Source organism: Pseudocercospora fijiensis (assembly GCF_000340215.1).
Source record: "Pseudocercospora fijiensis CIRAD86 unplaced genomic scaffold MYCFIscaffold_4, whole genome shotgun sequence".
Taxonomy (NCBI): Eukaryota; Fungi; Ascomycota; class Dothideomycetes; order Mycosphaerellales; family Mycosphaerellaceae; genus Pseudocercospora; species Pseudocercospora fijiensis.
In genome coordinates this window covers 2492924-2519519 of record NW_006921535.1, presented here as the reverse complement: position 1 = coordinate 2519519, position 26596 = coordinate 2492924, and the positions used below count along the sequence as shown (strand labels likewise).

The window sequence follows — 26596 nt, the reverse complement described above, 5'->3', positions numbered from 1 at the left end:
TAAATTAAACACGCAACTACCGATTATATAACTATATCAAACCTTACCTTCTAACACAATGTCTAACTCCAACTGCGCTATCCTTATATATAATAAAGTAAAGGGATATAAAGCTACAAGAATTAAGGACTATCGACTAATCATAATACGAGCGTACCTTCCCTACTATAATAGGTAGGTATACGGGGTATTATAGCACTGCCCCTGTTCTAAGTAATGTCGTACCGAGTTCTCTGCGTCTACTCTTAAAAGACCTAGAAATGTCCGCTCCGAGGGTTTATCCGTTCCGAGGGTTGTTCTTATTATTACGAGGGCTATTACTATTCGTAGTTTCGCTAGCCCTAATTAGTTAGGTTTAGCAGCCTTTAAGTGTCAACTAATTATATCTTTTTAAAAAACTTAGTTCTTCTAGTTTCTATAGGTAAAGGCTATTATAAGTATAGTAGTAGAGGTTCGCCTCGCTTAAAGGGTTAGATAGATCGAGGAGTAACCTATTGTCCGCAAGATCGACCCCGGCTAGCTTAGCTCTATAGTTTTGCCCTTAGTTAGCTAGTCTATTAGTCGCTTAATCTTTTGAGCGGCTTAAAATTTTGATTAAAGTTTTGATTAAGGTTTGATTAAGGTGCCTTAGGCTCGTAGTACAGGTGAGGTTGTGTCTATAGGCGTAGCGACAATAGTAAGTAATATTAATAATAGCGGCGCTAGTCGTCTTAGCGCCAACTTTACTTTCTTCTAATTTCCTTCTTTAACTAATAACAACTCGGCAATACCGTTACTAATATAGCGGTATCCTTCCTTTCTTAAATAGCAATATACTCCGCAACACTATTACTAATATAGCCGCGCCGGCCGCGCCGTCGTTATTATTACTATCGCTATTCCCGCGCGCGCCGTCCTCGTAGATCGCCTAGGCCTTAAAGCCTCGATAGAATAAAGGAACAAGAGGGGGACCTATAGGGCGCGTTAGTAAAGAGGTAGAGCCCTTAAAAGAGTATACGATTAATTAATTGACGCGTCGTAGCGCGCCTAGTATAGTCTTATTGTCCTTTATTGCTAACAATTGCTTGTCTTTGATTAGTCAGCTAATAACACCCCGGGGGTAGCATTGTTCCTAGGCGACATTATAGGCCCTTAGCCTTCTTCTTGTTCTTTATACTGGTCTAATACTCATTTAACAACTCAGTTATGTCCTTAAAGGAACCTTCAGCTTCCTATAAGTCCTATTTAGGTGAATAGCCTTGCTATCTTAATAGGTACTCCTTCTTGCCTTGCCTAGTCCGGTGCTTTAGAATACGTTCTATAGACTACAGTTCTTCACTATTAGCTAGTATGTCCTCGGATTTAGCAGGTGCTTCATCCCCTTCGCGTAGGTAGTATAGCTTAAGGAGGGATACATAGAAGGTGTTATAGATAGTGTAATAAGGTAGAAGCTATAACTAATAGGCCTAGGTGCCCCTAGGTTCTCGGATACGGAAAGGGCTAATGTACCTCGGTGCGAGTTTGGGCCTTGTTTTGCTATTAGGCGAGGGGTGTTTGCGGATACGGAGGTTCTTCGTGCTAAGTATAACTAGGTCGCCTTGCCTGAATGTTATTAAAAGGTAGTGTTTGTTATAGTAGGCCTTCTAATAGGCCTAGGCCTTTGCTAGTTTGTTAGCTATCTTAGCGTGAATTTCTCGTATCTTTTGAACCCTCTTAATGGCCGCTAGTGTTTCGGGTACTTAACACGCTTCCCTTTCCTTACGCTCGGCCTCGAGCGAGGTAAATGGATCTTGTAGTAAGGCAGCGTTCTAGCCTATTATAGCAAAATAAGGGGAGACCTTAGTAGATGAGTAGACACTGTTATTATACACGAATTCAGCTAGTTATAGGAGGTTAACCCAGTCCTCGGGGTTCTTATTAATGTAACTACGTAGGTACTGCTACAGGGTGGCATTCTGCCTCTCTATTTGACCGTTAGTCTATAGATAGAAGGCTGTTAATAGCCGATGCTTTAGTCTTAGCTATAGGCATATTTCGCTCTAATAGTGCGATATAAATATCGAGCCCCTATCGGAGACTATCCCCTTAGGGGTTCCCTAATAGGTATAGAAGATGTTAGTCTACAGCGCCTCTGCTATATTAATAGCAGTCTAATCTTTGCGCGCCGGGATGTATCGAGCGCCCTTAGTAAATCGATCTACTATAACAAGGATAGCATTATACACTTCCCCCCTGCGCTTAGTAGGCGGAAGTCCTATAATAAAGTCCATTATAAGCTCTACAAATAGCTTCTTTAGAATAGGGAGTAAAGACAACTCGCCGAATAGCAAGTGCTTCGGCGCTTTAACTCGTTAACATACGGCACACATATTTACGTAGTCCTTTATATCCCGCTTACTATTTAGCTAGTAGTATATACGCGATAGTAGCTCGTACGACCTCTCTGTACTATAGTAACCGGCAAGCTTACTATCGTAGTATCGCTTAAGAAGTTCTTGTCGGATCGAATGTTTAGCGGGGACATAGTATCTGCCCTTAAACTTTAAATAACCTTTATTATCGATCGACCAATTGTTACTCTTGCTAGATCGAGTCTTTCGCCCACTTACAAGCTTATCTATACGTTTAGTAGCAAAGGCGTCCCTCTGCTAAGCCCGTAATAGCTTATCTATAAACGATTGACTATCCCTATCTGCAAGGTTATTTAATAGCACCCTCGCTATTAAACGAGGTACGTATTGTATACATCTAATAGCACTAGCAGCCGGATTAACTGTATTAGTGCTTTGATCGCTATTACTGTATATAGCGATATCGACTAGGGAGTTATTATAACTTCTCCTATCTATGTCCTTAGCTCTTGCCTTAATACGTACTATTAATATAGTAAGAGCATTAACATACTTCAAGCCGTCGCGGAGTCCGGTAAGCCGCTTATCCTGCGCTTGCTTATTAACAATACGGGCTATAGCAATCTTATGCTATAGGGTTAGAAACAAAGAATTGATATGTTAGGTTTCGCCGTCGTAATTAGGTCGCCTCGATAGGCTATTAGTAGGGTTGCTTACGCCTAGCCGATGTAATACATTAAAATCAAACCTAGCGAGGTAGACGGCCTATCTAGCCTATCGACCTATAACCCTAGTAACCTTAGTAATGCTACGGAGGTTGTTATAGTCTATATAGACCTATATCGTATATTAGGCCCTATCGAGGTAATGCCTCTAATGCTTAAAGGCCTCGACAATAGCTAAGAGCTCTTACTCGTAGGTCTCGTAGCGACGCTTAGCATTAATTATCTTTCTCGAGAAGAAGGCAATCGGGTGCTAGTAGTAGTTACTGTCTAACTGCTAAGACATTATAGCTAATATAGCGAACTGTAAAGCGTTAGTCTCAATTCGGATCTGCTTGTTTGGTACAAAATAGTATAATAAAGGGACTTTAGTGAAGCGCTTCTTTAAACCGTTAAAAGCGGCTTGTGCTCTGTTAGTCCATTTGAACTCTCTAGTAGGGTTAGCCTTGGTTTTAGTAAGCTTAGTTAGGGGCATTATATACCGTAAATAGCCCTTAATAAATCGGCGGTAGAAGTTAGTAAAACCGAGGAACGACTACAGCTCCTTAATTAACGTAGGAACAGGCTATTTAGTAATAGTTTTGATCCGATTAGGATTAGCCTTAACACCCTTAGTTAATACGAGGAAGCCGAGGAATAATACCTCCTTAGTAGTAAAGGTGCATTTAGAAGGCTTGTAATATAAGCTATAGGCTCGTAGGCGGTCGAGGACCTTGCGTACTGTAGCCTAGTGTTCCGCAATGTTAGGAGAGTGTGTATAAACTAGGATGTTATCTAGGTAAACCATACAGAGGTAATCTAATAGGCCTAATAGGGCCCGATTAATATAGGACTAGAATATAGCAGGGGCATTAGCTAAGCCGAATAGTATAACTAAGTACTCGAAATAGCTATAGCGGGTGCGGAAGGCTGTTTTCTATTTATCACCCTTACGGATGCGGATACGGTAGTACGCATCCTTAATGTCTAATATAGTATAGTAGTAGGTACTAGAAAGGCGGTCGAGGGTCTTATTAATAAGCGGGAGTAGATAGCGGTCTTTAATAGTAACAGCGTTGAGCCCTCTGTAATTAACACATAAACGCAGGCCGCTATCCTTCTTTAGCACGAATAGGATAGGTGTACTAGCAGGGCTGTTGCTATATCGAATTCGACTATTAGCTAGGTTTTCCTCTAGGTACTTACGTAGCATAGCAAGCTCCTGTTCACTAAGGTTGTAGAGGGGGCTAAAAGGGACCTCCTTGCCCTCTATAATGTTAATCTTATAATCCGTCTCCTTAAATATAGGCAACGTCGATGCTAGGTAGTGTTTAAATACATTAATATAGGTCTCTCGAATAGGTTCTAGTATACGCTTAAGCTGTTCAGGATCTATGCTATTAGGGGGCACTAGTTCATCGTTATTACTACCGAGTAGGTCGGTAGTTAGATTAGCGGAGGCGGGAGTTAGGTTGCTAATAAATAGGACCCTAATATTATTAGGACACTCGCTAATGTCGATATGTTTAATATCCTCTTTCCTAGCGATTCTAAATCGCTATTGTTAACTGCCTAAGTCTATAACTATAGTATAGTACTTAAGAACAGGGTTGCTAATAACAATCTTAGATAGGAGGCTGTCTATATCTACTACGTAAGCAGTAAAGTTTAGTAGGCGCTTATTGCCGAGGTCGTCTCTTAGAACTATAGGAACATAATAGGCTCTATAGGTCAAGTGCCGAGCGTTATTAAACTAAGCAAGGGTTAGTAGGTTAGTCCTCGGCAGTTGTCGAAGGTCTAATTGCTTAGCTAGGCGATAGCTAATAAGGGCGCTAACTGAATTCCCGGGGTCTAGTATGACCTTTGCCTTATAGTTAGTATCGGGCCTAGATATAAGACAGGTACGTATAATAGCTAGTACAATGTCGATAGTCTTATGCCGCATAAGGCTAACAGTTAGTACGGCGCTTACTCTTTTTTCGAAGGTTGGCCTATAGGGGTAGCGTTAGCTACTAAAAGGTGCTTTCGGTGTTTAGCGGCAGTACGGTCGACTCGGGCCTAGTCTCGGGGCCTATTATATTGGCCTAGTAAATGAGTGGTGCTATTACAATTAAAGCACTTATATCTAGTTAGGGCACCGCTAGGTCCGCTCGAATTGGTGCTAGAATTGGATAAACGATTAGGGGTATATAGAAATAAGCCCCTTCCTTGTCCTCTTCCTCGCTAGGGGTTTCTACCGCGGTATCGGCCCCTGCCTCTTCTACGTTAGTCGTTACTGTTTCCATTGTTAGCAGTGTTAGTTTAGGGAGTACCTCCTTGGTTTCCACCGCGGCTACGGTTAGTAGATAGTCGTATCTTAGATTCTAACCGTTGCTATAGCTATACTATACGCTCTGCAGTCTCTACTTTAACTATAAATTGAATACGTGTAAGATTGGCCTATTCGAATATACGGCGGCGGTCCAATTTAAGGACTAGTTCCTATCTTAGTTTAGGTCGTATCTTAGATATCTAGATAGAGTCGGTCTTAGGTAGCAAATCGTCCTTAAGGGTCTTTAGATAGGCCTCGAAGGATCGAGAGGTTTAGTCGGCCTTTTGCTTAGCACGTAGGTATTAGTCTTAGGCGTACTGCTAGCGCAATATAGGGTTGCTAAGGGTGTTTAGTATAATAGTCTTGTAATCCTGCCATTGAATAGCGGTCTAGTCGTAAAGGGAATCAAAATGGTTATCCTATATACGTTTTAGGTCGCCATTAATGTACTGCATAGCGTGTACGACTAAGGAATAGTCGTCTAGTAGCGCTCTTAGTGCATTGCGCTAGTTTAACTTACAATTACGTATGTGATTATTGTACTGCTTGCGGCTGGAGCTATTAAACACGGTATAGTCCTTAAGTTTGGTATCCTTCTTCTAGACAGGTAGCGAGGAAGGTCCTACTGTTGGTTCTAGTCTAGCAGTAGTTGTTAGGGCTTCCTATAGGCGGCGAATCTCGAGGAGATTATCCTTTAGCTATTGTTCTTAACGCAAGGCAGTAAGCCTGTTTTAGGTAGCTTCTTGAAGTCTCGCTACTAGCTAGGGGCTAAAGGCTAGTTAGCTATATCGACGGTTAATAATATTGTTAAGAATGTCGTCGATAGGCAATTCTAGGTCGTTACCTAGAATTATAGGTTCTTCTTTAATAGGCTCTCCGGCAGGCTCTTTAGTAGGAGGCACTTTAGTAGGCACTTTAGCGGGAACTGTGCTACTAGCGTTGTTATTGCTAGCGCTGCTAGCGGTAGTACGGTTGTTGTTGCTTCGTAATAAGCCGGCTATTGTAAGGGGTAACACTAATAATGTATTATAGGCCCCTAAGATGCGGATATAGCGGAGTTAGTAGATATCGGCTTAGTATACTTGACTCAGTGTAATGGGCCGTATAGAAGGCCTTGCTTAATGATTAGTACGGTTGTTTCGATAGAATAGTACGTATAGGTCCCGTTTTTCGGGCGTAATATAGTTAGATTAGTCTTGTTCGTAGCTATACCGCTAAAAGCTTGAAATAAGGACTATCTAGCTGCTGCCCTTAAAGGGTAGATCGAATACTATATAAGAAGGGTTATGTTAGCAGGTAGATAGGGTGGTGGTGAATTAGTATAGTATTCGATAAGGATCTAGGAGGAGAGGGAGGAAGGTAGGAGAGTTAGCCTAACGCTAAGCGCCAAGCTCTACCTGAGGTATTAAGACCCTAGCTTTACTCGGCCTAGTCACATGCTAATCACGTGTAGCCTCTTTGGCCCTAACAATTAGATAGGTCGGCGCTATTATTCTGCTGTTTAGATAATGTTCTATATGCCTTGTTTCGTAGTGTTTTGCCCTCTATCGCTTTGCGCTTACGCGTAGAAGCTAGCTTCGCGCCCGCAGCTAACACCCCCGAAACTAGCTCTTTCTTAATACTCTGTCGCATACTGCGCTAACCCCTCTTAACGGGTATACTAGTTCTACGAAGCACGGCTTTTAGTGTAGACTTTAGTATATCTAACGGTCTCGGCGGAACTATAGCCCTACGAATAGGTTGCTTCTCGATAGTAGGAGGAGGAGGTATCTAAGAAGTCTTCTCTAGATTAGTAGGTACTGTTTCCGCCGCTCCTTTCGAGCGTATATATATCGTTATATCTTCTTTACTAGACTCTTTACCTAGTAGTCTATTCTCCTTGTCGTTGTCCTCGTTGTCGTCGTTATTAGTGTTAGTATTGTATAAAGACCTAAGCTACTAACTAAATCGCACTCCGTTGTCTTATATTTCTAGGTTATTAAATGCCTTAGTAGCTCGTAGACTATATAGCTCTTGCTAGTATACCTGCTTATTAAACGGAAGAGTACTAGGTAGATACTGTGTATCTTGTTGTTACTATAGGGATTAGGCCCGAAAATCGCGTAGTTGCGTAAATAGGGGCGGTTTAGGTAGCTAAGAAGACAATATAGGTAGACTGCTTAGAAAATTACTAGTTTCTATAGTAATACTGTCTCTACTATTAGACTGAGTCTTAGGGATAGTATTATGCTGCATTCTATGCAAAAAACGCGTACATAAACATATAATAGTCGCGTTGGGTGGTGGGTGGGAGGTAGAGGTAGGTTAGGCTGAACCCAGCTAAAATCAGTCCGGGCCCTTTTGCAAGCTAGAATAGTCCCCTCAAAATGCCTTCCAAACGCCACCACTTCGCCCCACTCGGGTCTCCCTCCCCATCTCCCTCGCTCCTCCATCTCAAAGGCATAGTCTTCGACATGGACGGCACATTATGCAAGTCTCTCCCCCAAACTTCATACCACCACGCACATGAATCGAATCTAATTCCCTTCGGGAAAAAGGCGAACCACAGAACCACATGTTTGGAGAAATGCGAGAAGCACTGCGAATCGACACGGAAATCGATATTTTGGATCACATTCATTCTTTGCCGGAGAGGGAGCAGAGGGAGGCTTTTGGGAGGGTGCGGGAGATTGTGAGTGAGGTTGAGATGTGAGAGTTAGGGAGTGGATGGCACTTTTTGCTGATGGGTTTTAGGAGTCTAGAGCGATGGAGAAGCAGGTTCCTCAGGCGGGACTTGTGGTTTTGATGGAGGAGTTGGATCGGTTTGGGATCCTTGTGAGTTGTTGTGTGGAAGAGTGGATTTGGAGGCTTTTGCTGAATTTCTTTTTTCTTTCTTTTGGTGAAGAAAGGGATTTGTACGAGGAATTTCGAGTGTGTTCTTGCTTGGATCATGCTGGATGGTGTCTTTTGCTGACAGATTTGCTAGCACGCCGGTCGATCATCTTCTAAAGAATCATATCCCGAGTCATTTGAAGCCTTTTTCTCCGGTTGTGACGAGAGATTTCAGGCCTCCGAAGCCTTCGCCTGCTGGAATACTGCATATCGCTCATGCCTGGGGCTTGGTGGACAATTCGAAGGTGCCGGAAACACCACCAGAGGAGAGACTGCTCCCTTTGGTTATGGTCGGCGATTCTGTCGATGATATGGCTGCGGGACGTGATGCTGGTGCATTGACTGTGTTATTGCGCAGCGAGGGCAAGGAGGAGCTCGAGACTGATTCTCGCACTGATGTGGTAAGCGTGCGAGATTGCTCGAGGGGTACTGTGTTACTGACCTCTCCTCCAGGCGATTAGCAGACTTGATGAGCTTGTCGCTTTACTTCGAGATGGGCTCAAGCCCCAGAGGTGATAAGGTTATGTTTGAGACACTAGAATTCCCGTCGCCGGTATAGAAGTTATAGAAGAATAGATATGAGCCAACGATTCAAGTTGATAACAATCTGCCCGATTAAACTTAAGACTATCCTCATATACAGAACTCTACATGAGCTAAACGAGCTTCGCTTGGCTGGGTACTAGACCTCTCTATCTCTATTCAAATCTCATCCACGCACAATGAAAAATCTGTGCTAATTATATATTATAGTAAATGCTTCCATAAGGACAGTAAGGGTGTGGGTGTCTCTATCTATCACGCCCCTAGATTCTGGGTATCTCAAATAGCAACGCCAAATGCCAAAGTCCGAACGCCATGCCAAATACCCAGAATCGAAAAAAAGAAATCATCATTGAACGCTCAGCAAAGAACGAAAAAAAAAAACTTCAAGCCTTGACTTTCCAGTACTGAGCTTGCTCCATGGTTGGAATGCGGTTGGCAGTGAAGTCCTCCGCCGGCCAGCCTTGGCTAGTGCTACCAGCATCAACGACATCGCCGGCCATGACGAGAGTGTGTTCGAGGAGGCAAGTGTCTTCTTCCATCTTGGCGCCGGAGAGTAGTCGGGAGCCACTCCGTAGGACTGACCGTGAGCCCACAGAGAGGGGGTTGAGGTCGAATTTTCCGCGAGTGTTGATATGGCCTACGAGAGAGGCATCGTCGACGCAGACTCTATCGCCAAGAGTGAGAAGATCGGGTTCCGTGAACATGAGTGACGGCAGGCCACCGGCGAAAAGGGCACAGTCTTTGCCGATCTTGGCGCCGAGGGCTGTGAAGTAAAGCGAAATCCATTTGGTGCCGGTGAGGAGGCCGAGGATGCCATGGCCGCCATAGCAGTGGCGTCGGAAAGTCTCGAGCTTCAGGAATAGTTGCCAGCGTTGGCAGTAGGGAGATCTATTCATCCGGTTAGCAATGATCCTACGAGGCGTGACACAAGTGAGTGGACGCCTTAGACTTACTTGTCCCAATCATAATTGCCAGGCTGTCGACGACCCATGAGGATCCACTTGGCGGCGATGATGAATGCTATGACTGCAATGCTCTGCAATGCCATGATGCCGACGATAAGCGTCAGGAAGAGGGTGTAGACTGCAATCGGTCGCCACCACACATTGTGTGCCAAGAAGACTCTCACAACTATGTTGTGGTGCTTGAAGAGGTACGCCACGATCTGAACAGCAGAGACGGATCCGATATTCCAGAACACGCCATTGGCCACAGCGATGATTGTGGAATAGGTGAAGATCTCGAATTGGCTCCATACGCGATAGTTCGCTTTGCCCTGGTAGAAGGCACGTCCGAAAGGAGAAGATTCGCCATCTTCGCCTTGTGTCGAACCGGTACTCTCACGATCGACGGTGCGGGAACTCGAAGTTTTTACCTTGTCAATGTAACCATAGTCTGATCGCCAGTCCTCTTTGCTGTTGACCTTTTCGATGCCGCTCAGGCTAGAGCTCTCGGAATCAAAGCCCTTGGCAAGTGTGGTGCTTGTGGAATTGAGCGAGGCCATGTTGGCAAGTCGGGAAGATTTCTCATGGAGTTGCAGCGAATCTGGCGATTGGGAGGGCGAGTCGACAGAAAGGCAGACCGCCTCGCCGTTCTTGGCTCCAACCCAGGTTGTACCGTCGGCATATCGATTGTTGCGCTTGGTCAGAGCACCACTGCCCATTACGGTATGGTCGCCAACCTCGACTCCAGGAAGAAGGACAACGCGATCAGCAATCATCGCTCCAGATTTGATGCGGACGTAGTCGCTGCCTGTGCCGTCAGATGTGACGAGATGAGAGCGCGAGCCGAAGACAACATCATCGCCAATCTCGAGAAGATCGAAGTCCTGGATCGAAGGCCCAGTTCCTGGCCAATAGACACGCTTGCCAACTCTTGAGCCAAGTGCTCTGGCAAAGACCGAGGTACTATCATAGTGAGTGCCGAAGAGCTCGGTGAGCTTGTGGAATTGCGGAGCAGGCATGACGGTCCTCATCCACTGCATTCTGAACTTGGTCCATTGGCTGCGGTTGTCGGCGCGCCCAGGCTGAATCTTGCCCCCAGTGCAGTCGAAAAGCTTCTTGATCACGAGGAAGGCGAAGAAGAAGAAGAACGGTCCGAGAGCGACGTTGGCAGCCAGGGCAAGATAGTGGAACGACACACGTCCGGGAGATGCAAACCAGATGATGACTTGTCGGAACATGTCTGGAGCAACGCTTGGCTCGTGCATGACGAGTGCGGTGAGAGAGGCCAACCAGGGCACCGCGCCGACGAACTTGACCATGAAGGCAAGAGGGAGGCCGACCAGATATTCGAGAGCCCAGTGAGCAGGCGGGATCTTGTTTGACGCGAGATCTCGGTTGGCCTCGTCAACGCCATCGGTCTCCCAGCTCGAGGAGTTTGGTCCTATACAGGCGTTTGCAGGGACCGTAGTGCCGGCCGCGACTACAGAGGCAAGGCCAACTGAAGCATTTGCGCCAATGTGGATGCGTCCGAGATACATCGTAGTGTTGCGTTCCGCGGCAAAAGGCCGGACAATGCTGCGTTCGAGGACAACGTTGTCTTCGATCGTCAGCAGATCCCACTCTCCAATCGTGACTCCCTTTTGAATGGTGACATTCCGTCCAATCTTGGCGCCCAAAAGCCTATGATACAGCACTCGGGAGCCGTTGAAGAGAGCGAAAACACCCATGCCACACGTGGCTGTTGCTTTCTGCACTATCCACCACCTCGTGTGATAGGATCCCCACATTGGGTACAAGCCTTGCTTGTAGCGGCCCACGACCAGCCACTTGAAGATGATAGCAAGACAAGGACTAATGATCCGAGTGACGATTCCACCGACGCTGATGGAGATGACAAGGTCGAAGAGGCGACCAGGCACGGTTTCGTTTGTGGGCCAGTCCTGAGTATCCCGAAGCATGTAGATGAACACTGTCCATGTCAACGCTCGTCTCATTGGGTACATGAGGACAATTGGGACGAGTTGTAGAAGCAGGAGAGCTGGATTGGAGGAGCTGCAGGTCTTCTCCAAGCCAGGCAGTAGAGGTGGGAGAGCGGGCTCGGCGTTACCGGTTTTGCTCTCTGGAGAAGTATTTGGTAGCTTCTCCTCGATGACTTGAGCCAGCTGGTGGACCTTTGGATTCGTGAAGAGTACACTGATCGGTAGTCGGACCGGATACTCTTTCCGAAGGGCATTGAGTAGCCGACCGGCGCCCATGGAATCGCCACCAAGTTCAAAAAAGTCAGAGGACGAGTTGACTTCTTCCACTGGAAGTGAGAGAACCCGAGCAAATACACGGCTGATCGTCGCTTCTGTAGTCTCGGAGCCCTCTACTGGCGCTGCAATTTTAACAGAGGGTTTCGGCTTGGTAATCGTTGCGTTCACGACATCCACATCGATGTCTCCAAAATCATCGCGAACGAATGGTTCTTCAAGCTGATGGATCTTGACCGGGATATTGTAGCCATGAACACGCCCAGCTATATCCTCCAGAAGGGACTGCTTGTTGATCACACCAGTCTCCTTACCACTCTTTGGAGCAAGCACGAGTTCTGGGTAGAAGTAGGAATCCTTGATCCAGAAGTCGAAAGCCCGTGGGACCACAGTCTCGCACGCAGACTGCAAGGTCTCATGAGAGACGACAAGAGGCTTGCTGCCAATTGGAACGCTGAGAGCTGTGTTCGGTGGTGGACATGCTGCTTCGAAATGTCGTTCGGCAGTAGGTGTGCTATCAGAGACTTCTGGAAGCCTCAGACGATCGGCGAGCTTGATACGAAGGACCTTGTTATTGTTTGTTGGGACTCCACCTTGCATGTAGACAACAGCGACAGGCAGCTTCACTTGGCTCAGCTCCGATTTGACGGCTTCCTGAATGGTACGAAGGCACGGACGAGGAGCTCCATCAGGCGTTGCGACAGCAAGTCCGACAACTTCTTGCAGGACATTGTGAGTAACGGAAAATGCGAGGGCTTTGCTCACTCGACCATAGATTGGAGAGCCGGGCTTGTTGGCAGCAGCAATGATTGCTTCTTCCACCTCGAAGGGGCTGATAAGTTCACCACCGCGGTTGATGACCTCTTTCGAGCGGCCTGTGATGTACAAGAATCCTTCGTCATCGAGGTAGCCCATATCGCCTGTATCAAACCATCCATGCGCATTGAAGCAGGACTTGTCAATGACGTTATCTGCCTTCAGATAGCCGTCGAAGACAGGAGCTCCGCGAACGCAAATGCGGCCGACTTCTCCTGTCCTCTCTCGCTCATCGCGGCCGTTGAGAATGCAGATTTCTGGTCCAACGCTGATTCCCGAAGTTCCAGTCTTGTCAAGCTTGTAGTCCAAAGGCGGAGTCGAAATAGGCATACATTCCGTCATGCCGTAGCTAGGGAGTACTGTACATTGGATCGTCTGAGTTGAGAATGTGTCACGGAGTTTCAAGGCCAGGCTGGGCAGGAGGCCGCCTGCTGCGTTGCAAATGAGTTGAATCCGGCTCTTTTCAACACTCTCGGGTCGATCTGATCCTGCTTCAAGAATGACTTGGTGCATACTTGGCGAGGCATAATACCAAGTTGGAGCAAAGTCTTCGACACAATCCCAAAACAGGTTTGCATCAAAAGCGCTGCAGCAGATCACTGAGCCTCCAGAGAACACCGGAGCAAACAGGTTGCGGATGAGGCCTCCCACATGATTCAGCGGCATTTGGTTGAGACACCGCATAGATGGCTCCAGGCCCCAGGACTTCTCCACCATTGCAACACCACAAACCATGGAATGAATGCTTAGAGGAACAAGCTTCCTGGTGCCACTTGTTCCGCTTGTGAACAGCATGATGCCAGTATCGTCGGCTGTGTTTCGACGAACGATGTCGTTTGACTTATTCACCGGCCGTTCGTCAAGATCTGTAACTGAAAGCCTCATGTCGCTTGTGAGATCGACAAGGAGTACCGTGATGCCAGCTTCTTCGAGCCAGGATTCTCGGAGACCAAGCCTCTGAACATCGGCTGCAGACGCAATTACCGCATCACTCTTCGACTGCAGGACATCTGCTTTGAATTGCTCAGCACCGACGCCACTCCCGTGTGCTACAGGTGCTGCTGTGTAGTATGTGGCGGTGGCCAGCACCGTCATGGCAAGTAAAGGACCGTTAGGAAGGGATATGGCTACGACAGGCTTCGAACGGTCGGAGCTAGACGAGATTGGAAGTGTGAAGTTGCTGATAGTTCTGGCGAGCTCGTCATGGCTCGCTGACCGGCTGCTTTCCGGATCGATGATTGCAGATGTTCTAGATGAAGGGTGGTAAAGGTCGAGGAGTGATGAATAGGACGACTTGCATTGTCCCAAGACGTGGTCAATCAACTTCTGTCCATCCGGCGACGCATGTCCGGCCTTTGCATCTTCGGGGAGAAGCTTCCAGAGCTCATTATGTGTCCGCTGAAGATGAAGTACTGGCCATGGGCCCGGAATAGTCTCGAGAAGGGCTGAGAGGGTCGCTAATGGTGCAAACGATGGTTGTGAAGGTCGCGGAATGGCTTCTAATATGTCGATGCGATTCTGTGGTTCTCGAGAAGCATGTTCCAAATATCGACGAGCCTCTTCCACCTCTTCGGCTTTGACAATGGACGACTGACTGAAGAACGTCGCCATCGTATCAACGAATGTGGTCAAAACGTACCAAAGGAAGGACTGGGGAGAAAGCCGCGTGGGTGAGAACGGCTCCAGATCAAAAGAGTATGAAAGAGAGTCGGCAATTGCCCGTAAGAAACGAAGGACAATCAATCAATCAATCGATCGAAGACAACGTGCTCCGGACCTAGTCACCTCGGTAGCAGACCGAAGACCCACCGTGGGAGAACCAGGTCAAGGCGTGTAGTGACTCGAGTGATTGAAGAGCGTCGAACGATAGGCAATTCAACAAACTGGTCGCTGTATCAGGGGTGACGATGTCGGCTGGTGGGCCATTGCAACTATAAGAACACAACTGGAGCATGACAGATCGCTAGGCATTTGCCCACGATGTTTCTTCTGTCAGTGTTCGCGTCGTGTGTGCCTCGCGGCGCCAAGTTCTCCTTGTGTATCATGCTGCTGCTTGTCACAAGCGAAGTCCTGATTCATTAGACTCATCTTTCAGATCTACATGAGTGTCCACTGCAAGGTGCATTTCGACTGATGGAGGATATGAGTTCCACTTCAGGCAGGCAGCCGTATGGCCTTAACGCAATGCAGGCAGGCGCCTACGGGGATGAGTGAAGATGGTGGCTTACGGGCCGGACTGTGGCAGACGGTGCAGTAGATGCACCAGTCAGCGGCATGTGAGCAGGCACCCCGGGCCAGAAGTGGACCCGACAGCCTTGATACAATCTTTCATATGCGCCCCGAACGGTATATATTCGGCCAAGCCCAGTAGTGTGCTGCAATTGCAAATGCCAGTTGTTGTGATGCCTTTCAACGGTGATGCTATGTCTTGCACAGGTTCATGTGCTCAACATGAAATGACGTCGACATGGCCAGTCTCCGGGCTCGGGGATGGTCTCGAAAGGGGTGCAATGTGCCCAGCCGTGCTCGCATCGATGGGGAATTCCACACCGAGTAACGTGGCGCATGAGAAGCGAAGGAAAGGCACGGTGGAATGCTACGTGTTGAAACCGAGCGGGTTGAGGCCGCGGGCAGCTGTAGGAAGCCGCTTTGCGTCACAATCAAAACCTGTCAGAAGCAGATGATGCGAACCAGGCGGCCACAATGCGCCTGGGTCTCGCTCCCGGCTTCTGAATCCGCAGTCGTGTAACATATTCTAGTCGACGGGCACAGCAATTGTCAAGATCAAACGCGAAAGCTTGGCGGACCGGGAGGGGGACAAGTCTGGAAGCCAAGTGAGCCTATATCTGGCGGTGGTATTGCTTCATACATACCAAAGATCATTAGATGGCGTTCAATCAGACCTCTCAGCGAAAGTGTTTCCCCATACTGCGCTATCCCCGCGGTTCGCATGGTTTGCATGGGGAGCGCTGGAGTCGCACCTGTACCGGCCGACTCGGTGGGGAGAGGCGGGTGATGGTGATGATGATGAAGCGGAGGACGATTGATCTATCTTGAAGGGGAAATCTCCTCGCCTCGTTACACCACGTGCGCTGGCAGGATCCCAGAAGCTTGACCAGGATAGCATAGGGCTGCATGGGTTGAACCTTGAATGCAACAAGTCACGACACCAGACCATGTCCATCTTACACAGACGAGAAAGAAAAAGGGGAGGGAAGAGACGTCACATACCGTCCGCAACGAGAGATAATAATTGCCGTCGACACCGCATCCGAAGAGCAGCCACACCGCTTCCCGCGCTTCGATTCGAGGTATATGGTGGGGACATACCCAGCACTATCGACAAGGTGTTTGACGCTACATATCTACGGTGCCTCGACGTAAGTAGTTCGCTTGAGCCTTGCGCAGCACTTGAAGCTTCACCCGCGCACACGAGCCTCTATCCCAACTTCATTCTGTGCTTGCTGCCCTTCGCGGGCCGAACGGCGTCAAATCGCCTCTCCACGGCCTTTGCACACGGCCAGCGGCTTCTGCGTTGAATCGCCACACGCCACACGTGCTCTTCGAATCGACCCTCTGATCCACCTCCGACAGGAGTTTCTCGGCAACCGGATGCCTGCTTTCTCTGCTGAAAAAGAGACATTGCCACGACTCTTCGGCCGTCTCGGGGCGCGTTCTCAGCTCACGCTGAGCATTCTCCAGCTCGCTCTTATGATTGGCCACGCTGTGCATATCTCCCTTGTGGATTGATTCGATGACCCTACGCCAGGCCTTTCGGGACTCCCAGGGGTCTTGTTCCTGTTCTGGCAAGACGCGAAAGTCGCTCGCCTTGGCAGCAGCGACATCATAGCTATCAATCACTCGGCCAGAGCGATCTTGGATATCGAAGCCTCTCGACCAACTGCCTTCCGCGGTGAAAAGCGCATCCTTGTGTTTCTTGTCACCTGTGCCATACACTGACGCTTTCACGTGGTTCTTCTCTCCGCTGAGACCAAGCATGCCTTTGCCGCTGAAGTCGACCTCAGCGATGTAGCCAGAAGAGGAAATGAGACTGTGGGACCCCTGCAGCTCTGGATAAGGAGATCCTGCCAAACGTTAGCTTGCGCTTCCATCCAACGACCATAGCGTACCCACCAGTGACGATACCCTTGACCTTGACGTCTGGCAATGGAATCAGATAGTCTTCGTTAAACTCATCGAGATGTAGAATCGCATGGCCTATCTGCTGAATGTTGACGGACCCACTGAATGTGATTTCCTAACCCACTGTTATTAGCATACATACCACCATCACCAAAGTGCAATCCATCCTAGCAATCAGACAGCATCGGGCACCAATGCTTTCCTCAACGCCGGAATGTAGTGTGTAGCTTAGGCCCACGTGTCGGTGGCGGTCCACCCCCCATACAACAATGCTGATCTTCTTCACTTCTAGCTTCGGTGAACATCCATACCACAGCCTTACCCTAGCACGGGTAATACTCCACGGCTCGGAAGAGAAAGGAGAAATGGACGGGCTTGAATCGACTCACCTGTCGGGTATATCCCTCTGCTCGTACGCCGTGCTTCTCGTTCCACAGGTAACAGGCGGTGACCGGAGGGTGATGGCTGACTTGTTCTGCAATGAGATGCGTTGCGTCATCTTCGGGGCCGCATTCACCCACGAAGACTTCGCCCAGGAAGGCGTTCAAGGGCTTCTTGACCCCATCACTAGGATCTCGACCAGCATACTGCTGGCTCTTGAGGCTTGACAAGAACCACTTCAGCACAGCCAATATTCTCTTCGCTGGCTCTTGTTCGTGGGCCGGCGCACAGAACAGTTCGGGTTGCTCTATCCAATAGCGTGGGAACTCGGTTGTAGACTTGTCTGCCAACACAAATGGCGGTGCTGTAATATTGCTACACTTGTAGTCAGGACAGAGATGTACTGTAAGTCTCGTACGTTTCCGATGATCGTGTACCTTAAATCTCCCTGGATGGTAGCAATTGACTGTTTGACATTAGTTCACATGGACTAGATCAGCAGGACTTTGCCTTGTCTTACTGCAAGAAATTGCTTCAGGCTACTCTGCTGCTCTCCGCTTTCTGCCATGCTGTGGATAAGATTATGGTGTGCTTCGTTGAGAAATTTCTCTTGCCCGCGCTTCGGGAACGACTCAAGTATATACGGCGTGTGAAGTGAAGCCTACGAGTATCGGCCGTGACGTGACGCGACTGCGCGTATGGCTGTGCGCGTGGCGAGCTTGGAAACGGTCAAATTGCTACGTCATCGATATTCTATTGCTCGGCGATTGCTGTACGCCAAATACATGTAATCGGTCGGGCAAGAGATTTGTTGACAATCGTGTCACAATACTGCTTGTGCGGGTTTCTGTTGAGAGGAGCCGTGGTGCCCGGCGAGTCTTCCAGATGATGTTTCTCATCCGCCAAAATAGCCCGTGGATCACAAGTAAACATTGTTCCAAATTATTGACGAAAGGTCGACATGACATGACTTATGCTGGTGGTCGGAGGGTAGTCCGCCGCAAGCAAGGAGGTAGAATATATATCCGGGGTTTCGTCAGTCACACTTCACCCCGCGGTCGCGGGGATTCAAACTATACGTAAAATCGCACTTTCTTAGTAGGCTACACGTAAATCTCGATATAATCGTACATTCCAGTCCCATTCGGATATCTAGGTAGGTGCAGTAAGGAACCGCGAGTCCAAATATTATATATATAGCCTTATCCGAGTGTGTAGTAGCTATAGACCTTACTACCGCTGTTTTCTTATATAATCCTTAGCAGGCGCGTCCACCTCATTCTAAGGCGCGTATTTCTCGTGTTCTTTCTCTCTAGTATACGAAGAGTATAGAAAACTCGGTATAAGGCGTAAAAAGGGCGAAAGTGTAAAGAGGGTACGCGCTAAGCGGTTAACTAAGATAGAGAGGGCGGAGAGGGTAGTAAATCGTATCGTTTCGAGGTACCGCGTAATAGAGGCTAAATCGGCTAAGAAGGTCAGTATTCGCGCACTCTATAAGGCTAAGAAGGCAAGCTACCTATACAGCCGTGTTTACTAGCGCTTAAGAGGCCGTAGATCGCTAATGTCGCGCCTTGTAACTAATACTAAGCTAGACTAGTCCTAGGAATTAGCGCTAGCGGATTATTATCGAGAAAGAGACCGAATAGGGATATTCTTGCTAGTAGCGTTAATCGCGGTTGTAGCGATAGACATACTAGCGAGCGTATTACCGGAAGGTATATCGAGAGATACAATTACACTATTTAGTATAGACTAGGCGGACCGGTTTCTTAGGCGCTATAAACTTAGCAAGGTTAAGTCTAAGCCTATCGAGGTATAGCGGAAGGAAGCGTATAACCCTTCTACGATAAGAGCCTAGTTTAACCGCTTCGAGGCGATATTATTACGACTAAAGGTAAAGGCGTAGAACCTATAGAACTTCGACGAAACTAGCTTTCGAGTTGGAATTAGTAGCAACGAGTATGTCGTTATAATAGACATAAGGCGGCGCGTATAGACCGAGTATAATAGTAACCGTACGCATATTACTGTCGTTAAGACTATTAGCGCATACGGCGAGGTAATTAACTATTAGTTAGTTATTAAAGGTATTATAGTCTAAGAACGATAGGTGCCGAAGGAGGGTAAGTTACGTATACTACTAGCATTTCTGAGACCGAGTCTAAACTAACGTTAGTTGCTAACCTCGTTGTTAGGCAAAGACAACTTCTTAATTACTATTAACGAGTCCGGTTATATAACAGACGACACTGCTATATACTACATTCGCTAGTTTAAACGGAAGACGAGACCTAAGGACCTAAACGAATAGAGGGTGTTATTATGCGACAATTACGGCTCCTACTGCTTCTAGGAATTTGCTGCCTTTATAAAGCGCTATAAGATCTAACTGTAGGGCCTACAACTACACACTTTACACTTTATATAGCCTTTAGACGTTGTCTTATTCTAAGTGTATAAACTAAGGCATAGATAGGCGGTATTAGAAGCTATATACCGTAGTATTAGTAAATTTGGAATACCTGAGTTTATAGAGGCGCTAGCATCTATTCGAGGCAAGACATTTACTAGGTTTAATATAAGGGCGGCATTCCGCAAGACTAGCATATTCCTAACTAATAGAGAGGTCCCTTATCGATATATTCGAGATTAGTATAGTGCAACAGACTATAATTGGAACTAGTAATCAATCGAGGACGAATTGCGCTAGAAAGAGACCTAATACGAAGAATCCCTAGTAATAGCAGAGGCCGCTTAATAGGAACACCTCGCGTCGGTTAAGTAAAGACGTTCTACTAAGCCTACTATCGTCGACCTAGAAGGCTAGTATCGCGCTAACAATCGCTATTACTTAGGGGACCTCGAGAATACGATTGCTTAAGGTTTGCTATCGTCGCCGCCTTTACTAATCCGTATACCTACGCCCGAATTGCCGGAATGGCTTCTTAATACTACGACTAGCCCTCGCGCGATTAAGGCGTCTCGCAAGGCTATATAAGTCCGTAAGGACTTTAGACGCTCCTATCTAAAGCCAACCCCCCCCGGTATCGACTATATATTTAACCCGTTTTCCTCCTCGCCTACGAAGGATATAGAATTAGCCTATTAATTGTTAGTAGATGCGGCTATCTACAAGGGTAAAGAATATAAGCGTAAATACTAGTCTACAAGCATCGTTAAGCGCGTAAAGAAGCGATAGAAGGAGCAGCCTAATCGGCTTATAAGGGTAGGTACTATCGAGGCGAATAAACTACGCTTATAAGTTACGTAATAAGATAAAGACCTAGCTAACAGCGACCGCTAGAAGATACTCTAAGAGGTGTAGAATGCTATCGATAAGGCACGATTGTATCGGCTTAAGTATAGCGAGGCCTTCTATATTGTATTTAATAATAATAGCAAGACTAAGTAGATAGACGTTAACCTTTAGTCTATCGACAAGCCGCTACAGCGTGTCTTTAACCTAGCGCTTCTTACTGCTAATAGCAACAATAGCAGTAACAATAATATACTAAAGAAGACCGGCGATCTATATACGACTATTCTTAGCGACTATAGGCGCCGCACCGATACTTCTAATAGCGGTACGGTTACCTATAGCTAGAGTCTATCGAGAACACTACTATTACCGAGTCGTACCTGCGACTATAACGAAGGCGATATTGCAGTATAGACCGTTAAGCCGAGGCGACAGTTAAATAGCCTATTCGCGTAAGAACCTAACACTCGACTAGACTAGCTACAATAAGATAAGGCGCTACTCGATAAAGATACCGTCTATACTATAATCTAGCCCTATCTAGTACCTCCTCGTCGCCGCTACGAGTCTGTATAAAGCAAGCGCTATTTCTATAACGTTCCGAAGAAATCTAGCCGTTATAAAGGCGCGGTCGCTAGCAGCAAGAACAACCCTATTAAGCTAGAAGAGGTAGATAGTAGTTATAGTAGTTAGTTATTTACTTAATAAGAAGAGATAGCAGTTATATAATAGATATATAGGCCGACATATAAAGTAATCGATTATATAGTAGACTCGAGGTTTGCTAAGAGGCCGGATTGAGGTCCTACGGTCGCAATTTAGTTACTAATGTGCCGGAAATCTACTGTTTCTTATCTCTTATTCTACTTATGTTTAGTCTCCTATTATATATACTCTATAACATTGCTGTCGTCGAGTTTTACGTGTAGCCTACTAAGAAAGTGCGATTTTACGTATAGTTTAAATCCCCGAGCGCAGGCGAGGGGTGAAGTGGGCTGACGCAACCCCGGATAGCGTGTTCGCCTATTCTATCGGGATCCCGCCGGCGCCGGCGACATGTCTGTCTTGGCGTTGCTGAGCTTGAGCTTCAAGTTGAATGTTTGGATGACAAGCATTGCGCTTTGACTCTCGCACTCAAAATTGCCAGGCCAGGCCAGGACAACGACGATATGGCGAAGCAGCTTCTCAAGAAGCCACTCAAGCTAGCATTGGTCCAGCTAGCGACTGGTGCTGATAAGTCGGCCAACCTGGCGCGAGCGAGATCGAAAGTGCTGGAGGCTGCATCGAAAGGTGCCAATCTAGTCGTTCTCCCCGAATGCTTCAACTCACCGTACGGCACCAAGTACTTCCCGAAATACGCCGAGACCCTTCTACCCTCGCCGCCATCCCAAGAGCAATCGCCGTCCTTCCATGCTCTCTCTGAGCTTGCCAAAGAAGCAAAAGCATATCTTGTCGGTGGTTCCATCCCCGAATACTGGGAGGAGACCAAGAAGTACTATAACACGTCCTTGACGTTCGATCCGAGTGGCAATCTGATTGGCACTCATCGCAAAGTGCATCTCTTTGACATTGATATCCCGGGCAAGATCACATTCCGCGAAAGCGACGTCTTGTCGCCCGGAAATAAGGTCACAATCATCCATCTGCCAGAATATGGCAAGATCGCGGTCGCTATATGCTATGATATTCGCTTCCCTGAGCTTGCCATGATAGCCGCACGAAAAGACTGCTTCCTCTTGTTATATCCCGGAGCGTTCAATTTGACCACAGGCGCTATGCACTGGGAGCTGCAAGCACGCGCTCGCGCAATGGACAACCAGATCTATGTTGGCGTCTGCAGTCCTGCTCGCGATATGAGTGCCGACTACAATGCTTGGGGTCATTCAATGGTGGTGAACCCGAATGCATCCATCCAATCCGAGCTGGACGAGAATGAGGACATCGTCTACGCCGATCTCGATGGCAATGCGATTGAGGAGTCACGCAAAGGCATACCCATCTACACACAACGTCGATTCGACGTTTACCCGGATGTCAGCGCTGGAAAAGTTAGGTTGGACGAGTAAGGCGAAAGCATGCTGAGGTGCTCTGCGTGGAATGAGGGAAGTTGTCACTCACCCTCGCGGCAAGTGCACTTTGATGCAATCAAGACAAGCAAGCAGTCAAGTCAGATAAGTATGTAACTGCATATATTTTCGCCATCTCTCTTCATGACTTTCTAGCGTAGCCTTCGCAACCTCGACAATCCAGCACCTACCGATTCGACGCCCGGCGTTTCTCTACCGACTCACCTGACATTCGTACTCTCACCCGACCTGGCGTCCTGCATATATACACCTCTCTACTGCCCAGTAGCTGCGACCATATTCCTGAACACCCTGTTTGAAAAGTCTTCTACGATGCACCCTTCGAGGGTCGATGCGTCCCAGCGAATAGCGACAAACGGCACGGAATTCAACAAGAACAGCGGTACCATCCTAAGGTCAAAAGACCGAGGCGTAGATGGGATTGCGACGAAAAGGACAGAACCCAATCATCCCACGCACGGCACCGTTACAGATACAGGTCATTCTACCGTGAAAGCGCGCAAAAAATTGCCATGGCTGGAGGCGCGGTCGGCAAACGCGATGCCTGGGAAGGAAAGCCTTGGCAGCGAGCCTCGTTTGCTCCAGCGAGTGCCTGAGCCTGACACTATGAACGACATCCACGTGGAGAGAACCTTTTCATGCAGGTCTTTAAGCGACGATCCATCGATCCGTCCAATTGGGTCAGAGCCTACGCTGGTCAACAGCAAAATTGTCAGGCCGCAGCCGAAGTCACACTCTCAAACATCACAAAGGCCGCCAGGAGTCCGAGAGATTGCATTGGGAAAGAGAAAGCAGCACATGTCCGACTCCGATTCGCCGATGTTCTCCTATGCCTCCTCGGAGTATAGCACGACCACGCCAAGCGACAGTGGGCCAATGCCGATTCCTCGTCCCCAGAGAGATCCGGCATCGTACGAGCGACTCGTTGCCGACGTCGCCAGATCTCAAGCTCACCAGGACTATGGTCCCCAAATCGCCAGGAAGTCGCAGCAGGATGGCCCTGGTGTCTTGTCCAATGAGTCCGACAACACAGCTACTAAAGCTGAGACGAGACCAAGAGGCACAAGGACCTTGAAGCCCAATATCAATCCTTACCGACACCAGACCATCTCCACTATCGATTCGAATAAAACACACGGGTGCAAGTCATGCGAGACTGCGCTCTTCGAGGGCGTTCTGTCTCTTGCCAGGAAAGATGATGTGCAGCATTCTTCGCAGCCTCGCCCGGCCAAGAAGCACACATTACATTCCTTGCCACCACATTTGCTACCTTCCACAAGCTCGTCTTCTCGAAGCAGCGACCTGCGAGTGCGAAATAACAGCATCGGGCCATCGCCAGGAAGGACAGAGGCTTTAGCAACCGTAATAAACCATGCTGCCCGAGCTGTCAGCATACCACAGGCGGCTATTGCTACCGATCCTCTGCGATTGTCAAGCCCAGAGTCTCGACGAGGTCCTCCCTCCGATGACTCGATGTCCCCCACTCCGCCTCAGCTGTACCAGCCATCATCTGTGGAGTCCATCGTGAAAGACTTTGCATACACACCTCAAAAGCCGGGTAAGAAAAGGTCTCAGCGGTCCCGGGTGCCAAACCCGTACGGCGCCGCTGCAAGCTTTTATCATGATCACGGACAATCCGTAGCGACGCAACCTGGTGTCCGCCACAGTATAGCTTATTCACAGAAAAACTTGCCAGCTCTGCCACCCAGCGCGCACAGACGCCGATGTTCTCTGCGAGACAAGCACGAGCGAGTGCATCATTCGCATGGCCTCCGGCTAGGCAAACACAACGGGATCAGTGGTTCTAGCGCTGGAAGTAGAAGACCAGATAGACGTCTGCGAAGAAAGAAAGCAATCGACACCGGAGCATTGCGCTCCTTCGACCCTGGATCTGGTGTCAGGTCTTATAAAGTACACCAACATATTGAGCACGGCCGACCATTTGGACACCACCGGCAATACTCGAAGCTACTGGAATTGCCTCGCAACCAAGACAACAACGGCCTCGCCCGGACAGACTCCGACGCGAGGTACCAACACGAAGACAATCCTGTCGTGACTCTGCTGACATGGCTCTCATAGCAAGTGCATCAGCTTGAGACATCCGCGCACAAATCACATCTCCGTGAAGGATGGGGACGGCTTCCATCTTGGGAAGTACCACAAACGGCAGCCCATCGCTCGCGATTGGAAACTTGGTCGCAAGAGGCTCGCATCTTGGATCGCTTGCCTCAACACAATCTTTGTTGGCCTCATAGCTGGTATCTATGTAAGGGGCATCCTTCTGGAGTGGCTTTGGAATACACGTTAATACATCATAGGCAGGCGAAGTCCCTCGTATCCAGTACCAGCTCGCAGATGAATCGCATTGGGTCATCTTTGGCAATATGCTGTGAGTCATCTATTATCAAGGGCCTTGGCATTTCTGATTCGTGCAAAGGCTCTTCGCAGGACTGGGCCTTACCACACTGATATTCTGGCCGCTTCCTCTCCTCCACGGCCGTCGGCCTTACATTCTCGTCGCTTTCGCCTTGATGCTGCCTTTGCAGCTGCCGCAAGCGATGGTAGTCGGCAGTCCTCGGAGTCCAGGCATGTTATACCGCATCGGCTTGCTCCTGCCTCGAGCTTTGACTGGACTTGCTCTCGGTTTCGCCAACGTCAATTTCCTGCCAACTCTATGGGACATATAGGGAGCGTCTCTCATGTCAGATCGACCACATCAAGAGCTCGTCGCGTACGACGACGTGCGACGTCATGGCGGCGGCATTGGAGTGTGGCTCGGCATTTGGACCTTTTGTTTCAGCAGCTCTCTTTCCATCGGTTTCTGTCTTGGTGCTTCGGTCATTTCAGGTCTGGATCCAAGTTGGGGGTTCTGGATCACCATCATGCTTCTCGCATTCTTCCTGCTGGTGAACGTCATCTCGCCAGAAACTCGAAGATCGCCGCATCGGAGATCTTTCCATCACTTCTTTGATGAACAGGAAAAGATCAAGCACCGTGTCGCGAGAGGTGAAGTCAAACTTCACGTCTTCGATGAGGGTCCGAAGTGGTGGTATGAGGAAGTGTGGGCCGGTATGGTTCTCGTCAAGCGTATGGTTCTCCAAGCAGGTTTCTTCGTGATGACCTTGTACCTGGCATGGATGCAAGCTCAACTGACGTTAATTATCTTGGTGAGTGAACGAATCAAGTGCAAGCATCATCTGCTAACATTACCAGCTTCTTGGAGCACTGCTGTCCCGTGATTACAAATGGCCGTCGTACTCGGTCGGACTGGCTGCTCTCGCTGTCCCTGTCGGAGCTGGCTTGGCAATGCCTCTCGCAAAGGCTTCTTGGCTCAGCAGGTCTCGCGTGGTACCAGCACGGACAGACAGCATGACCATCCAGAAGCGAGTCACTTGGAGCTCGCACATGTTGCGACGTCTCGTATTCTCGCTGCTGCTGCCATTTGCCGGACTAGGGTATTGCATGGCTGCTCGTGGACGTTCACTTCACTGGAGTGCTGCAGTCATCATGGCTGGCTTCTGCGGCTTTCTCACGGATCTCGGCATTGCCGAGTGCGTTGGACTGATCATGGAGACGTTCGACACTTGCGACCTGCAGCCTGGAGTCAATACTCGACATCGCGTACAATCGATGTCGACGAGCACAAGGATGCGAAGGACTAACTACTCGTCCTTTCCACGAGTCTGCGCTGGTTAGTTCGCCTCACAGTCTCTCGGGTTCTTCTTCGCAGCCGGTGCCACTGTGGTTGCAGGCAGGGTCACGAACAGATATGGCGCACAGACGGCCATCACCATCTTTGCTGCGATCTTACTGGCCGTGACGATTCTCCTCCTCATCATCTTGTGGCGGTGGAAAGAGATTCAAGTCATTCCGAGCTACACCGTGGGCACTCTGAGAGGCCCTCAAGATTGGGACCCCAGCTTTGGCGATCCAGAATGGAAAGCTGTTGTCA

At 48.4% G+C, this 26596-nt stretch overlaps 4 protein-coding genes across 4 annotated transcripts; 2 read left to right on the top strand and 2 right to left on the bottom strand.

Annotated features, from left to right (window-relative positions):
* Positions 1-7780: 7780 nt before the first annotated feature.
* On the top strand, positions 7781-8897 carry MYCFIDRAFT_51537 (uncharacterized protein). Its single transcript, XM_007927666.1, has 6 exons — positions 7781-7811; positions 7880-8013; positions 8076-8156; positions 8227-8252; positions 8308-8614; positions 8667-8897. Exons 1-6 carry the CDS (start codon positions 7796-7798, stop codon positions 8727-8729), a joined length of 627 nt encoding a protein of 208 aa, XP_007925857.1. The 5' UTR covers positions 7781-7795; the 3' UTR covers positions 8730-8897.
* Positions 8898-9142: 245 nt separating this feature from the next.
* Positions 9143-14382, bottom strand: MYCFIDRAFT_36349 (uncharacterized protein; the record flags this gene model as incomplete). Its single annotated transcript, XM_007927560.1, has 3 exons — positions 9143-9647; positions 9713-10134; positions 10342-14382. 3 exons carry the CDS (start codon positions 14380-14382, stop codon positions 9143-9145), a joined length of 4968 nt encoding a protein of 1655 aa, XP_007925751.1.
* A 1839-nt stretch (positions 14383-16221) lies between these two features.
* On the bottom strand, positions 16222-17863 carry MYCFIDRAFT_188228 (oxysterol bindin protein; the record flags this gene model as incomplete). Its single annotated transcript, XM_007928213.1, has 5 exons — positions 16222-16856; positions 16906-17029; positions 17304-17670; positions 17733-17761; positions 17816-17863. The coding sequence occupies 5 exons, from the start codon at positions 17861-17863 to the stop codon at positions 16222-16224; spliced, it is 1203 nt and encodes a 400-aa protein (XP_007926404.1).
* Positions 17864-21723: 3860 nt separating this feature from the next.
* MYCFIDRAFT_36209 (uncharacterized protein) lies at positions 21724-22620 on the top strand (the record flags this gene model as incomplete). Its single annotated transcript, XM_007927552.1, has 1 exon — positions 21724-22620. One exon carries the CDS (start codon positions 21724-21726, stop codon positions 22618-22620), a length of 897 nt encoding a protein of 298 aa, XP_007925743.1.
* Between the last annotated feature and the right edge of the window lie 3976 nt (positions 22621-26596).